The sequence below is a fragment of the Hippocampus zosterae genome, chromosome 13 (genome assembly GCF_025434085.1).
Source record: "Hippocampus zosterae strain Florida chromosome 13, ASM2543408v3, whole genome shotgun sequence".
NCBI lineage: Eukaryota > Metazoa > Chordata > Actinopteri > Syngnathiformes > Syngnathidae > Hippocampus > Hippocampus zosterae.
In genome coordinates this window covers 3,737,058-3,752,987 of record NC_067463.1, presented here as the reverse complement: position 1 = coordinate 3,752,987, position 15,930 = coordinate 3,737,058, and the positions used below count along the sequence as shown (strand labels likewise).

The 15,930-nt window shown below is 46.9% G+C and overlaps 1 protein-coding gene across 4 annotated transcripts in view; it reads right to left on the bottom strand.

Annotated features, from left to right (window-relative positions):
- Positions 1-4,818: 4,818 nt before the first annotated feature.
- Positions 4,819-15,930, bottom strand: part of fbxw7 (F-box and WD repeat domain containing 7) — a 75,734-nt gene continuing 64,622 nt past the window's right edge. For all 4 annotated transcript variants that reach the window (XM_052084749.1, XM_052084748.1, XM_052084750.1 and 1 more), the window contains 4 exons: positions 13,938-14,119; positions 8,713-8,938; positions 8,427-8,637; positions 4,819-7,503 (listed from right to left, as the gene is read on the bottom strand). In XM_052084749.1, coding sequence (XP_051940709.1) covers positions 7,235-7,503; positions 8,427-8,637; positions 8,713-8,938; positions 13,938-14,119 — 888 coding nt within the window. In that variant the 3' untranslated portion in view covers positions 4,819-7,234. The remainder of the gene's footprint in view (positions 7,504-8,426; positions 8,638-8,712; positions 8,939-13,937; positions 14,120-15,930) is intronic.

The following is a 15,930-nucleotide window of genomic DNA, read 5'->3' as shown; positions in this document are numbered from 1 at the left end:
ACATATACAGTAGGGATGTGAATCTCAGCACTGAGGACGATTCGATACACATCTCGATCCACTGCCAGCGATGCGATACTTAAACGATACATGGAATTTTCTGGCGATACGATGCGATACCTTTCACAGTCGTCACAATGTGATACGATTCGATACACATTAAGTTCAAATCAATGCGATCTGATACGATACAATGCAATTTGTTGCGATATTGTGCAATTAAACATGATGCAAATAAGCAAAGAAAAAAAGCTTTTAAAAAGATGGAATTCAGTATGGTATTACAAAAAGGATACCACTTTATTCCTTATAAACAGTAGAACTTGTAAAACAACTTATTTAAGCCCTTTCACAATTGGGTTTTGTGCAAAGAAAATGTAAACAATTTGGCATCTGAGACTCACAGCTGTTGCTATAGTGTAAACACAAACAGACTATTCTCACTGAGTGTCTTATATGAAATATAATAATAATAATATTCATTCATGAATGAATAATATATATATATATATATATATATATATATATATATATATATATAGCGCAAGATGTCCACCCATCCACTGTAAGTGCAACTCTTTGCGCACTGTAATCTCACTTTGTTGTACACATCGGGAATATGTTTGTAAGTGAACACAGACCTGTCTGGTATTTTATACCTGGGTTCCAAAACGTGCACGAGCTGTCTGAACCCCTCGTTGTCCACCACGCTAAGGCTGGAGGTCTTTGCATATGAAATAAGCAGTGGCCTTAGTTATTTCGCGGCCTTAGTCATTGCGCGGTCACAGTGAGTTGCAAGGGGACTCCCAAAATAAGAGGCAATTTTTTTCTGATCCTGACCTGGTTTACCAAGAGTTTCTCCGGTGTCCGACGAGGAACTGGGCGGGGAAGCGGGGGAGCGGGAGGGAAACTTGTCGGTGATCTGGTGCCATCGTTTTAAGTGCGTCTGCATATTTGTGGTGCTCCCGTTATATGGCTTCTTAGTGCGACATTCCTTGCAAATTACGGAGGTTTTATCAAGCTTTCCATCTTTCTTTTTGAAGCCGTAGTATTTCCAAACATAAGATTTGAATGTTGCGGCTGCATTAAATATAGTAGTTTCCTTGCTGCTGCTTGCACTAACTTCCATAATGTTTCGCTAGTTGTGTACTGGACTGTATGTGACGCACGGCTACCGTCCGTATTCAACACAAAACGCAAAGCAATGATGGTGCATTCATTGCGCCCGAGGAAAGTGCAGATAGGTGACGTTTAACGTGAATAAAACGGCGCTTGAATCGGATTTTACCGATACCCATCAATGCATCGTGATGAATCGCGATTTCACCCGTCAATCGCGTCGTACCCAGTGAATGAGCAGATGCACTCGGATCGCGCACGTGCGCATCGATGTATAGATTAATATCGATTATTTTCCACACCCTTAATATACAGTATCATTTTATCTCCGATGAAAAATGGCCGATATTAGCGCAACTTACTCAGTAAGTAAAGGAAGAGGGAGTAAAAGATCTATTCTTCTTCTTTGGTGCCTGCGTAAGTGTATCACAGTATACTGCCTTCTGGTGGCCAAGACGCATAACTCTACTGCATTATGTATTGTCTTGTAAGAAGAGGATGAACACATAAAACAATCATCTCATCTGATGGACCCATGGAGTTTCATGCTAAAAACATGAACTCATGATACAAAAATGAACTGTGATGAATACATGATTACATTAATTAATAAAACAATCAATGTTAGCCAAAAAAAGTAATTGAAACAAGGGGGAAACGATCATTAAAACATACTGAATAATGATTAAAAACACGCTGAATGCATTATTTTAAAAAAAGAAAGAAGGATGAGCAAAACCCATTCTCTCTCGCTCTCTCTCACAAATACAAACACAAACACACACACACATAAGCACACACACAAAATTAGGCTACTTGAGACTTTATTAGAAAGCGAAGAGCATTTCATTACAAAACAAGCGTGCAATTAACATAACGAGTTGCTTTTGTGGATCTTTGATTAATGAGGATGCTCCCTCATGCAATACGGATGCATTGCGACGCACCCCACTCATCCTCAAGTCCCCCTCCTCCGCACGTACGCAAACACCGAAACACACGCACAAACTCACGCACAGTCTCACACACGCGCACAAAGTATCTAGAGCAAAAAATGAAACGACTGGCAGTTTTCATTTGGAATCAAGCTTAACGTCACTTCATATTACTTGTCATTTCTTGTTCGTGTTAGAAGACGTTGTTTGTGTGCAGCAGCTCCACCGCGGTGCATCAACCCCCCCAGTTGTGGAGCTTTGCTGGCGCTGATTAGAATGCGTCACGAAAAAGGCGAATTGAAGTGGAGGGCTACCTAACAGGTGAGACAGAGCCTGACCTGCATCATAAAACGTAAAAAAACAAACGTTAATTAAAATCTGTTTTCAATGTTAGTTCTCTGCTCACTGCCATCAATTGATTTTCCTTTCGCATCCTCCACACTTTCACTGTCAAAACTGTAGAATTTGCATATTTACCGCTCAAAAGTGGGTTCCTTCAGTCTGCGTTATTGCATCATACTTACCGGTATTTCGAAAATTTCAGTGAGTTTTATTTTGTTGGTTTTCATTCATTTGAAAAGGCTTCATTTTAATTTCGTTTCAATTCATTTTAGGAGGACTGGAACGACATTGAATTCTTTTATTTTTGTACAGGGGATTTCTTGTGTACAAGCTTAAGACGCAGATGGATGGGTGAATGGATAGACGGCTACATGGACAGACAGACAGATACATTCGATTCGAGGGACGGAGCCCCATCCACCTTGGGGAGGGCGTCCACAGCAATTCACTGACTGTTCCATCTTTTTTACGGCAGCCTTGATTTACGATGACGGAGCTTTGAACATCAGGTCAGTAAACAACACTTCATCAGTTTTTAATGTCGGGCTCCTCATTTAATGGCACGTACAATGTTCTATTTGCCTCGTAAATGTGGAACCTGACTCCAAGGGCAGGGCCTCACCACCCACGAACCTCACCGCATTGCTGACCGGGAAACTTTCCATCCAGTGTGGATTCATCCTCACTCGAGTCGCATCGGTGCGTATGTGTCGGCCGCATCATCCTGAGAGCTGTTGATCCTCTCACGTGGTGAAAAACGAGAAAGAGATTGGCGAACCCATTTAAGAATTCTTGTCTGTCATGAGGTTCAGACTTGGTTCGTCTCACAAGTATGAGTGGGTGGAGGGGAGGGGAGGGGGGGTTCTCAAAAAGTAATATTTGTTCTTCGTGAAGATAATGAATCTATGCCTGTTATATGGTTTGTCTACATATGTAGCTTCAGAAAACTGTTGCGCAGTCACCACAGTAGATGCTAATCATTAGCCCGAGGAGGTTCGCATTGTAGGTTAGTTGTCACGTCCCAGAGGCGAAGTGATCGCTTCAAATACACGTGTCATTCTTTTTTTGATGTTTATCTTGACAGTAACGGAAGAGCTACAACAAACAGCTCAGGTCATTCGTATCTCAAGGCGCCACTATTTTTCTTATTTTTCTGAGGCCAAACGGTTGCAATCATTGGGAAAGTGAGCTGTGTCTAATATTTCATCCGTTTCTTTGATACGATGCAAGCAATGTCATCTTCTTGCCGCCTCTCATGTCAACGTGTCGAAAACTTCACGTTTCATCTTGGCGGCCTTTGATCACATTTTAAACATTTTTTTGGGGGGAAATCATCGTCGTGTGAACCATGTCGGCCACCCTTATCCGTGCCCCCACCTCACCCGTTTCATCCCCAGGTGGGGGAGGTGCGCCATCATTCTGATCAAGGTCTTGGTAGACTTGCATGTCAACCACGGATGGGGGGCGGTGGGACAGGCGTGAGTATCGAGGACCCCCCCCCCCCCCCCCAGCCGCTGACCAGTGTCGCCATGCTGCCGGAATGCAAGCAGTCGTCTTCTTAGCGACTAATTGCCTTTGCTGGTCGGGCCGCTGAGACTTTTCATGTGCGGGGTTTTGCACTAATTAATTGAGATTTCAGGAGGAGGCAGAAGAAAAAAAAGGATGTGAACCGAGATGTTCCCACTCCAGAGCTCGTTAAGATTGCTTGAGATTTTGGTTCTGATTTTTTTGTAATTAAGGCCAGTGAAAGGAGGAGGAACAGAGATCAATCATGATTATATGAGTTACTTCACTTATAAAGGACTCTCTGGATATTGTATTTCAGACTGCATACCACTAAAACAAAGAAGTGCTGTATTACATATTTTTAAAATGTCTGACTCAGCGAAGAAAAAAACAAATACTTAACCACGGTCATGAAAATCATGAGAGAGCATTCAGCATCATTTGGTCCTTTAAATCAGACTCTTTCAATTCATTGTGTGTGTTTATTTGGTCATATTCAGCAAATTAACTCGAGGGGAGACTGTCACAAAAAGCGCAAAAGCAAAATGGAGATGGTGAGTATAATAGAACTAGCTTCCAAAGCTAAGACACAGCAACATGTTAGCTTCTGATTATTTTGATCATTTCTAGCTGCAAATACTCAAATGTTAAAATGACAATTCATGCGAGGAGACTGAGGACACTGGTACAGCAAAGCGGAGACTGTGGAGTTTCACGCTACAGCAGCTAGAGCTAAAGGAGCGACGCATTAAGCTAATGTTAGCGCTTATTTTGGTCATTCCTAGCCATTTAAACGTTAAAGAGAAATCTTTTCATCGAATGAGTGCGAAGAAGCGTTTTTTACCACCCCCCGTTCTCCTCCAATCAAATTGAGCCCAAACGCAAAGAGCAAATCAGAACTACCGTTGCGACATCATTACCCAAATAATTTGCTTTATTCAACATAGAAGATTCCTTCACACAAGGTAACAAAACAGACAACGGATTTTCGTTTGAAATGAAAAAAAGTAAAATAAACCCACATTTTATTGCACTTTTAAGTTATAAGAAAATAAAATTCTAAGTGAATGAAACAAATCACAAAAAATCCCTTTAAGGTTTTTTTTCCTGTCCGTCTGTCTCGTCTTTTTTTTGCCAGGCAGTTTAAACTGAACTGAAAAAAAAGGACATTAAAAAAAAAGAAACAACAAATCTGATTCATCAAACCAGACCATAAATTAAACAGCGGGAGAAAAACGAGGAGCAAGAGCAAGATTGTTTTGTTTTCTTGTTTGTTTTTTTGTTTACTATACAGTGTTACAACCACTTTTTCACAGTTCAGCTTGTGACTTTTGGAGAGAGGTTTTGGCTACAAGGTTCACCTTTTTTTTGGACCACCGTGTGTAACACTTGATCTTAACGGGTGGGCAGGCCCTCCACGGACGACAACCAAACATACGGCAGGATGTTTTTTGTTGTTGTTATTTTCCTATGAAATCCCATAAAGTGCGTGTGTATGTGTGTTTTTGTCCATGCAGCATTGATTCATTCCCGCCGGTTGTCCCGAGGAATGTGTTCACAAGTTGTCCGCTAGCACGCTAACACTCACGCTTCCTTCTTGTAATTCGCAGGCGATCCCGTCCCCTCCGCCTCGTAGAGGCACGTTTGGCTCAAGTCTCAGTGGCGCCCCCCCCCAAAAAAAGTAGGATGTTTACTATTTTGTCTTCTTTTCTCCCCTCTCAAAAACATGAAAGTTCAATTTGGAATTTCACCTGGGACTAAAACGTCACAGCAAAAAAAAAAAAAAAAAAAAAAAAAAAAGAGTTGCAACTATTTCCATCCCCCGGTTCATCTAGCAGCATTAGTACAGTTTGGCCACGGGCTGGGAGGTGGCAGGTGGCAGGTGGGTGGTGGCGACGGTCTTGAGAAGCGGGGTGGGGGGGGGGGGGGGCTGGGGGGGTGTCCAGGCCGGGCTCGGAAGGGCGGAACCCTCGACCGAAAAATTGAGTTTAGCTTTGACTTTGTTGTTTCAGTGGCGACATGGTTGATGGCACCAGCTGCACAGCATCGACATTCCCGTTTTGTTTTTGTGTCTTCCAGTTTGACACGGATCAGAATACCATACCACCACCACCAGTTGGACTGGGGGGAATAAAAAAAACAGTAATTATGTTCCTGGAGAGATCTGGCCTTGGAAGGCTGGAACGCATCCCCAGATGGACTCAAGAATTTCTGAATTGAGTTTTGCCCCACGCCCGTAGAGAAGTGGAAGTCGGTGGGAAAGGGGAGCTGCAGCAGAGTTCCACACACTCCAGCTGGAATGAAACGACTTTGGTGCCGCTGTTGATTTCTTTTCAGCCCGGTAGAGATGTGATGGGGAAACGGAAGTCGTCACCATGGAAGGTCGGACTGAAAAACTCTGGAGAGCATTCATGTTCCTTGTACTGATTCCTCCCCTGTTAGATTTGGTAAAAATTTAGGAAGCTGGAGCACACAGCCAGACTGAGAAAAAAAACATCCTGATGTTCCTGTTCCTTTTTCCTTTTGTGGCAGGAGGTTGGTTGTCGGGGACAGGGGACAGCAGATTTACGAGCTTCCAAAGGTTTAAATGGGCACCAGCTGTACTGAAAAACAGAAATAACATTCCTGTTCCCTCCTTTTCAATTCCAAGCCAAACTGGAACAGGCCTCGCTCAACTGGAAAACTTTGGACAGCATTGGCTTTCCTGTTTACAGTTCGTATTTGTGGAGACTTGATGGGAGATTGGTGGGCCGCAGACTGAGGAGACTGGAACAGACCACCACGGTTAACCAACAGCAGCACTGATGTTCTTGTTCCTGTGGGAGGTTGGTCAACGGGGCGGAGTGGAATCAGAATAAAGACATATAGAATTCCTCGCCATGGAAAGTTGGAGTAAAAACTTGTTCCTGTTTTTCCCCTCCAACTGAATGCCTGGGATGGTGGAAAACAACCAAAACCACTTTGGACAGCATTGCTAGCGATCCTGTTCCTGCCCCCCCCCCAGACAAACAATGAGGGTGGGGTGGGGTTGTTCTAATACTGGGATTCGTTGCCGTTCGCAACACAAAGGCGATGGAAAAATCAGATTTTGAAATTCACAGTTGATGACGTTGAGGTTCAGCGGAACAGGAACGGCAACAAAATGGGTTGAAATTCCACCCGAGATCCCAATCCTTAGGAGGCCTCGGAGGTGCTTCTCTCGACACGACAACAATCGGCCCTGTGATCGTGGGGTAGATTGGTGTCAGTTTGCTTTTTGGGACCCCCTGGCCCCACCACCCCAAACCCGCCTCATCCACCCCCTTCCTGCCCCCACCGTAACAACAGTGCGTTCACTTCATGTCCACGTCAAAGTCAAGCACGAGCAGCTTGGTCTCCTCTGTGCCGTTGCGGCTGCCCACGGCGCACACCAGCTTGGTGTTGGATGCCCGTATGCGCCAAACCACACCCCCGCTGCCGCCGCTTTCCAGCGTCACCAGGTTGCGGATGAACTCGCCCGTCTTCAGGTCCCACAGCTTGACCGTGCCGTCGTCCGAGCTGGTGATCACAAAGTTCTTGTTGAACTGCAGGCACGTGACGGCGCTCTGGTGCTTGTGTGGACCTGTGAGACAAGACGAGACTATTAGATCAGACAAAATGGATGCCGGCGTTCGATTCAGATCATTGTTGTTATGGCAGGGCCATCACAACGTGGCACATGGTGGCACATGGTGGCCGAGCAAAAATGGCATCATGTTCCCACTTCTGTCTGACAAGCGATTCCCCAAAAAGGTAGGCGGTTGCGGAGCGAGGCTTTTGCGCGTGTGCCGCCGTCACCGAGACTTGTATGTATGTGAGGCTTCAAATCAAAATGGCGGCGCCTGCTGGCTTTCGAGCCAGCGAGAGGCCTGAAAGAGATATCTTCATGCCAAACACAAACGGCGCTTATAGCCGCCGTTGCCATGGCAGCAGGATCCATTCGCGGTTCGTTCAAAGACGGCTGTAGGGCACTCAATTGATGCGCTTTGTCCACCTATTGTGTCATTAAAGGTAATGAATAGCAGGCATTGTTCACTGACCTAATTATATAACCTCCAAAGACCCTCCCCCCAATCTCAGACATCAACATCCGCCCAAGGCTCACCACCATGCCACATTGCAACCCCCCCAACCCCATTTGTTTTATCCTACTGGTAACTAAGGACAGAATTTTTTGAGCCACTTCCTGTGAGCCGCCAGCGGAGTTCACGGAAACATCAAAAGCGATGTCATCAGCTTTGTTTGCACATGCAGACAAACACGCTCGCCGTGTTTGGCTTGGACCGGCCCAGTTCTTGATTTGTCACTTCATGACACAAACGAGACTTATCACTTAGGGCTGAACAACGAATTAGAGTCCAATCTAATCGTAAAGACTAGGACCTTTGAATCCCACAATATTGAGAGGGGGAAAAAAATTGCGTGACATGATTTTTTTTCTCTCAAAATTGCACAGCCTTTGTCCACACTATGGTCTGTGAATGCCCCTAATGACTCCGAACCCACCTTGCAGCGTCTGCAGGCACTGGCCCGTCTTGATGTCCCAGATCTTGACGGTGGAGTCGGCGTTGCCCGATACCAGGATGTTGTCTTTGAGCTCCATGCCGCTGGTGAGCGACTGGTGGCCGGTCAGCGTGTGGATGCAGTTGCCCGTCTCCACGTCCCACACTCGGATGGACGTGTCCAGCGAGCCGCTCACCACGTGGATCCCGTCGAACTGAATTCCAATAAACAGATCCGCTTTCAGCTTTTGTGGCCGTTTCGTCACCACGACGCCGTCTTGGCGGCTCACCTGTAGCGAGTACACCCGGTTGGTGTGGCCCTGCAGCGTGTGGAGGCACGTCTCCGTCTCGGGGTCCCAGACTTTGACCATGAAGTCGTAGGCACCGCTGACCACCCGCCGTCCATCGTACTGGACGCAGCGCACGGCCGCCACGTGCCCCATGAGGACGTGTAAACACTGGCCCGTGTCGATGTCCCACACGCGCAGCGTGGCGTCCCGAGAGCCGCTCACCACCCTGGTGGCACAAAAATCACCGCAGCCTCGCCTTAATGATCACGGTTGCTGAAATGTAGAATCGGATCAATTGTGACAAAGTTGCCCCGACACCATTTTTTTCGTCAAATGGGAGTTAATTGCTTGCCAATCAATTCACTGTTCAACGAATTGACTGACTGCCATTTTAATTCAGGCACCTTCATTTTAACCATTGGTGGGTGTGTCACCCCCCCAAAAATGTTAGTCCAACTAACTGTTGTTTGTTGTCACTCACCTAAATTTGTATTCTCGCTAATGAAACGATTTAGGGAATTAACCGATTAGCCAACCGACTGTATGACCAAGAAACCAGCTCACCGCCTAGCCAACTAAAGAACTCCCGCCCGACCGAGTTTATTCCGGTTCATCCAACAAACTAACAAGACAACTTACTGACTGACCTCTTTATTCAATCGCCTTCATTCGTAACCTTTTGGCCGTTGCATCACCTTCTCAAGAAATGTGAATCCCGCTAATTGATTGTAATTAAGATAAGATAACCTATCCTTTATTTGTCCCACAATGGGGAAATTTACAGCCTCCAGCAGCAAGAATGTATGTAGAAAGAAGAAGAGAGAAAAAAACCCAACAACAAACATCTTTCAATTAAATACAATATAAACACAAATGGATAAATCGCAGTACTATTTACAATTTACCTTCACATCATTTAATTATTATTATTATTATGATTGCTAGTTTTTATTCATCAGCCTGACAGCAGTCGGTAGGAACGAGCGTCGGTATCTCTCCTTCTTGCAGCGCGGGTGTAACAGTCTCTGGCTGAAGGAGCTACCAAGTGCTGTCAGGGCGGGCTGGAGGGGGTGGTAGGGACTGGCCATCATAGCTTTTAGCTTAGTTAGCATCCTTCTGTTGCCCACCTCCTCCAGAGTGTCAAGGGAGCAACCCAGGACAGAACTGGCCTTCCTGACCAGTCGCTCCAGTTTCTTTCTGTCCCGGGCCGAGATGCTGCCTGACCAGCAGACAATGCCATAATAGATGGCCGAGGCCACCACCGAGTTATAGAACGTCTTAAGGAGTGACCCCTGAACCCCAAAATACCTCAGTTTCCTGAGTAGGAAGAGTCGGCTCCGTCCTTTCCTAATCAGGGTGTCCGTGTTTGTGGACCAGTCCAGTTTGTCGTTGAGAAGAACACCAAGGTACTTGTAGGAGGTCACCCTCTCTATGTCCATACCCTGGATGTTCATCGGTGCTGGTGAGGACTTTTTCCTGCAGAAATCCACAACCAACTCCTTAGTTTTCCTCGGGTTGATCTGGAGGAGATTCTGCTGGCACCAGTCCACAAAGTCCTTTGTCAGTCCCCTGTACTCCCGATCATCCCCTTCTGTAATGAGGCCAACAATCGCAGAGTCATCGGAGAACTTCTGAAGGTGGCAGTTTGGGGTGTCATGTCTGAAGTCCGAGGTGTAGAGGATGAACAGGAATGGAGCCAGAACAGTCCCCTGCGGCGCTCCAGTGCTGCAGAGAAGCCGGTCCGACTCACAGCTCTGCAATCTTACGTACTGCGGCCGATTTGTGAGGTAATCTATGATCCATGCTGTGAGATGGTGGTCCACTCCGGCGTTCTGCAGTTTGCCTCCCAGCAAATTGGGCTGGATGGTGTTGAAGGCACTGGAGAAATCAAAGAACACGATTCTCACAGTGCTCCCAGCCTTCTCCAAGTGTGACAGCACTGAGTGGAGGAGGTAGATAATGGCGTCTTCCACGCCGATGCCAGGCTGATAGGCAAACTGCAGCGGGTCCAGTGACGGGCTCACCAGCGGTCGAAGGTGGGCGAGGATGAGTCTCTCCAGCGTCTTCATCAGGTGAGACGTCAGCGCCACCGGTCTGTAGCTGTTCAGCTCCTTAGGGTGGGGGGTCTTGGGCACTGGGACAAGGCACGAAGTTTTCCACAGCTGTGGAGCTCTGCCCAGCTTCAGGCTCAGGTTGAAGATGTGCTGGACAATGTTACACAGCTGGTCAGAGCAGGTCCTGAGGAGCCGGGAACTGATCTTGTCCGGACCTGCTGCCTTCCTCACATTCATCTTCCTCAGTTGGTTCCTTACCTGCTCTGTTGTGACGGACAGGCAGGAACCAGGTGACATACTGGGTTGATGAGAGCTGGTCGAAAGAGGAGGGGGAGGAGAAGAAGTCCTCAGTGAGAGAGGTTGCAGTTTGTGGTTGGGGGAAGGGACAGACGACTGGTCGAAACGGTTGAAAAAATGGTTCAGTCCATCTGCCCAGTCCTTGTCCTTCTCGACCACTGTCTTTGGGCTGTCATGGCCTGAGATGGTTTTCAGGCCCCTCCAGACACCAGTGACATTGCTGGCCTGTAACTGGTCCTCCAATTTCATCCTGTATAACTTCTTCCCCTCCCTGATCTTTCTTCTCAGCCGAATCTGCACGGCCTTCAGCTCCTCTCTGTTTCTCGACCGAAAAGCTCTCTTCTTCTCCTTCAGCAGGGTCTTTATGTCAGGATTAATCCATGGTTTGTTGTTGGAAAAACACCGCAGAGTTCTGGTGGGTACAGTGTTCTCCTCACAGAAGTTTATATAATCCGTAATGGTGTCAGTGAGTGCATCAATGTCCTCCCCATGAACCTCGCTGGAGAGTTCCCACCTGGTTGTCGCGAAGCAGTGTCGCAGAGCATCTTCAGCTTCCGATGACCATTTCTTGACCATTCTGGTCACAGTTGGTTGCTTGTGCACCAGGGGTTTGTACACAGGCTCGAGAAATACCAAGTTGTGGTCTGCTCTTCCAAGAGGGGGGAGGGAGAGGGGTTTATATGCCTCCTTGGTATTGGCATAAAACAAGTCCAAAATATTATTGTCTCTAGTGGCACAGGTTACATACTGCTTGAAGGTTGAAAGGGAGGACGACAGAGAGACATGGTTGAAGTCCCCAGAGATGATCAGCAGGGCGTTGGGGGACTGTGTTTGCAGCCTGCTCACGACAGTCATCAGGGCATCACACGCTGCATCACTAACAGTCATCAGGGCATCACACGCTGCATCACTATTAGCCGACGGGGGGATGTACACTGGGGATTAACCTCCGCATCCCGACCCAAACGCTAACCATATAGTTTTTTTTAATGAACAGCGTAATTTTCATTCTTTTGCTGCTTTGACAACTTGGAACTCAAAGCACCTCTATTCTGCTTTGCACTTGGAAGTACCAAAAAACAAACAAACAAACCCAAACTAAAAGCTTCAAAAAACTTCACCTGAGGCCCTCGAGCTTGCAGAATGGAGACAGCATTTTTAGAGACCGTAGAAGATAGCGAAGAGTCCTTAGGGTGGATGGCTTACACAAGTTTGTAAACAGTTGCATCGAGCACATCTATTGGTGTATTCAAAATTTGAGGCCCTACCGGTCTCAGTTTGAGGGCGCGCATTCCTTGATAATCTACTACGTTGCGCCGTTAGTCTACAGGCCTTGCAGGGAAGGAAAAGGAGGGGAAAAAAAAGCATGCCGTCTAATTACAAACGGCCTCATGACATGGGGAAGAAATACCCGCCGTGTTACTAGTGTCTCTTTTCAACTCGCAGTCATCCCACCGAGCCAGTGATCAAAAGCTACACAAAACCTCGGCGGGCCCTGGGGCGCAAAGAGCACTTTGGAGCCTCCCCGGTGTAATTGTGGAGTGAATGAGTGAGTCTGGGGGGTGGGGGGGTGGGGGTCCTTCTGTTTAATGGCCACCATGCTCACATTCACGTTGACACAGATGTTCTTTTGGTCTGTCAGGTTGCAGCTGCCATTAAGCCGAGAAAACAACAACATTAGCCGAAAGCTTGTTACTTCCTCCGAGCAACTTTTTGACTTTTATTTGCTGGTTTGCCAGCAGGATGAGTACCACCCCCTCCCAAAACAACAAAAGAAAAATACTTGACATGCGTTTTTTCCCTAAACAACTTTGCAAAAGGGGCAACGAGGGCCAAGAAGGAATTACAATTTGGATAAAAGGTGCAGAACAAGTAATCTTCCCCCTTTTACCTTTGCCAAGAGCAAAAAGTCAAGGATGAGCGGTGCTGGTTTGTTTGCTGTCAACTTAGCTTTCCAAATCCAAATTTTAAGCCCTATTGCAACCATAACAAAAATTGCGGTGCATGACGCTAACTGTAACCATACGCCTGGTTTTGAACCTTGAAGGGGAAGGTTTTTTACGTCATTTGCATACCAGCGGGAGTTGCATCTCTGGTTTGACTTGAGGTGTGGGCTGGGATTGGATTATTGAGGTAAGGCTAAAAATTCTCTCCAACCCTGCACAAAAATAAAAATGTCTGGTCCAGGACCCTCACTATCAGTATTCTAGGGCCAGGAACCTCACCCTAGCCCAATCCCACACCCATTTCTTGGCAGACACCCTAACCATACACCTGGTCCTGGACCTAACCACAACAATATTTGAGGTCCAGGACTTTCCAAACCTAACACTAACCCTAAATGTATTTATGGCACGGGATGCTAAGACCAACCTCATATCTGGTCCAGTGACAGAACCCCACCCATAAACCTATTTCTGGTACTCAATCTTAGCCGTAACCATATCTCTAGGCCAGGACCCCATTCCCAGTCCAAACGCAATATCAACCATTAACCCAAACCCTAATTGTGGTCCAGGACACCAACCCAAAACTCAAACCGTTCTTCGAGTACAGAACATCAAGCCTAGAGTACTGGACCCCTTACCCCATAACATTTCTGGACCCAAATCTAACACCGAACCATATTTTTGATTTAGGACCGTAACCCAAAACACATTTCAGGTGCGGGATCTGAAGAAGCCTCAAGCCGCATTTCTCATCAAGTGCCGGAACCCCGATGGTATATTAAGTCCATTACTCTAACCCTAACTCAGTATTTCTGGTGCAGACACAAAACCTAACCCCATCCCAACTTTATTTCTGGTCCTCGACCCCCAACCCCAAACCAGAAGAGTCCCGCAGTGTTTGAGGTTTTGCGGCAGGCGGCCTCACCTTTTCTCGTGCAGATGCATGCAGCGCACTGTTGAGGTATGCCCGTAGAGGGTGTGGATACATTCTCCCGTCTCCGCGTTCCAGACCTTGAGCGTGCGGTCAGTAGAGCCGCTGATGATGATGTTGTCGCGCATCTGCGACGACCACACGCCGCCCGTGTGGCCCACCAACGTCCTCAGACACTGTGGGGAGGGAAGTCGACATTTCTTTGCGAAAAGCCACGTATAACATGACATTTGAATGTTATAACCAAGAAGGCGTGCATTTTCCATGATTTGACAAGTGCACCCTCCCGCCCTCCCCACCCCCAAAAAAAAGACGAGTCTCTCATTCATTCTCATTAGGCACGCAAGATTAGCAATTGATTAGCACGTTCAGGGGAAATCCTTATGATCAATTGGATTTGCGCGGTTTGTCTCCATTGTGTGCCTCTATTACAGGGTCTTCAATGTCGTCAATTAAAAGCGCGTGGGTTGAGGCTGCTGTTATGTACAACATGGGAACGTAGCAGCTTTGTCGCAAGGCACAAAGGATTTAGTGCGGGGAGTGTGCGCAAGATTACAGTGCAACCTGTGCCAAGTTCTCTGTCCTGTGATTAAAGCACTTGCTGCGCCGCATGACGGCACCGCATAGGGCAAATCCCGCTCGACTTCAGCTCAGTGAGAATAGAAACGACTGCGCTCGCTGAGGAATGATGTGATAGCAACATATGCTTATATGCACTCTTTAGTTCTTTCCGAGAACAGACTTGGTTAAAACGAAATGACCTGCAATTACCCAGATCACGACTGTTAATTATTGTGTTGCAAAGATTGATAGGTTATGCGGCACAATCGGCAAGATCCAATTTTGAATGGTGTTTCTGAGGGAAATATTCCCAGTCCGTTTACTTCCCAGATTGCGAGAAGATTTCTAGGGTCACACCCTCCGTTCTTGGCCTGGGTGGGACTTTCCTTTTCTAAAATCAACGACAACCTTGCACTGAATTTGCATTCATTTTCCATCAGGTCATTTAGAAGCCATAAGCAGAGTTCCTCAGGACGGTACTCGGCCGAGGTCCACTAATTTTTCGCAAGATCAGATCGTTTGGAGCGGACTTCTTCAGGGCAGTCTTTGAGTTCCATTCATTTGTTCCGCAGCAAAGTGGTCAATGCCCATTTGTTTTCTCTGCATCCACCACTGGCACTCTCCAAGATATTCTACCAACTTTTCCCGGTGGTGTGGAAGCCGGGTGAATCACCCTGGCACTTTCTTCCATTTCAACTGGCCAGATGACCCGATATATTGGTTCAAGTATGTAAAACGGCACGATCGAGCACTTAAACAGCCCGTGACAGACTGCGAAGAAATGCTGACTGTGTGGAAGGCGGTACATGCAGATGGTGCTAATCTCAATGTATCTTTTACGCTTTTTATTGGCACGGACAGGCAATTTGAGCCAAAATGGTCGGCTGGGTTTAATTCCACTCCCTCTCTTTCTCATTCCCGTTGAAGCCGGACGTGAGCTACAGGTCCAGCAGTGGGTAAATTCGCAGCACGTCATTGAAACCGCGTCATAGTTTTGCCAATAAACACACAAGGAAGACGTACGTCGGTATGCGATGATAAAGACCACAGAGGATTGTTATTTAAAGCTGCGTAACAACGGCGGCGCTGCGATCATTTACAACAAATTCCTCACGTTCCATTTCCGCAGCGCTTTTTTCCCTTTTGTTAGCGACGCACAACGCTGTGCAACAGCAACAGCTTGGAATACCAACGCCGCTTGCCGACGTGCTGCGACGTTAGATAGCACTGATTGTCGATGAGCTAGGGGGTGCAGTTCCCCTTGCAACTAACGTCAACTAGGGTTAGCTTGAACAGGTTGAGTGTTACGGAAAATAAGTGCACGCGTCATTGATTCAAATATCGGACTTTGTGCTGCTAGCGAAGGATCATCTTTGCTCAAGTGTTCAACCACAATCACTTGATGACGGACTGTCCACCAGTCCCA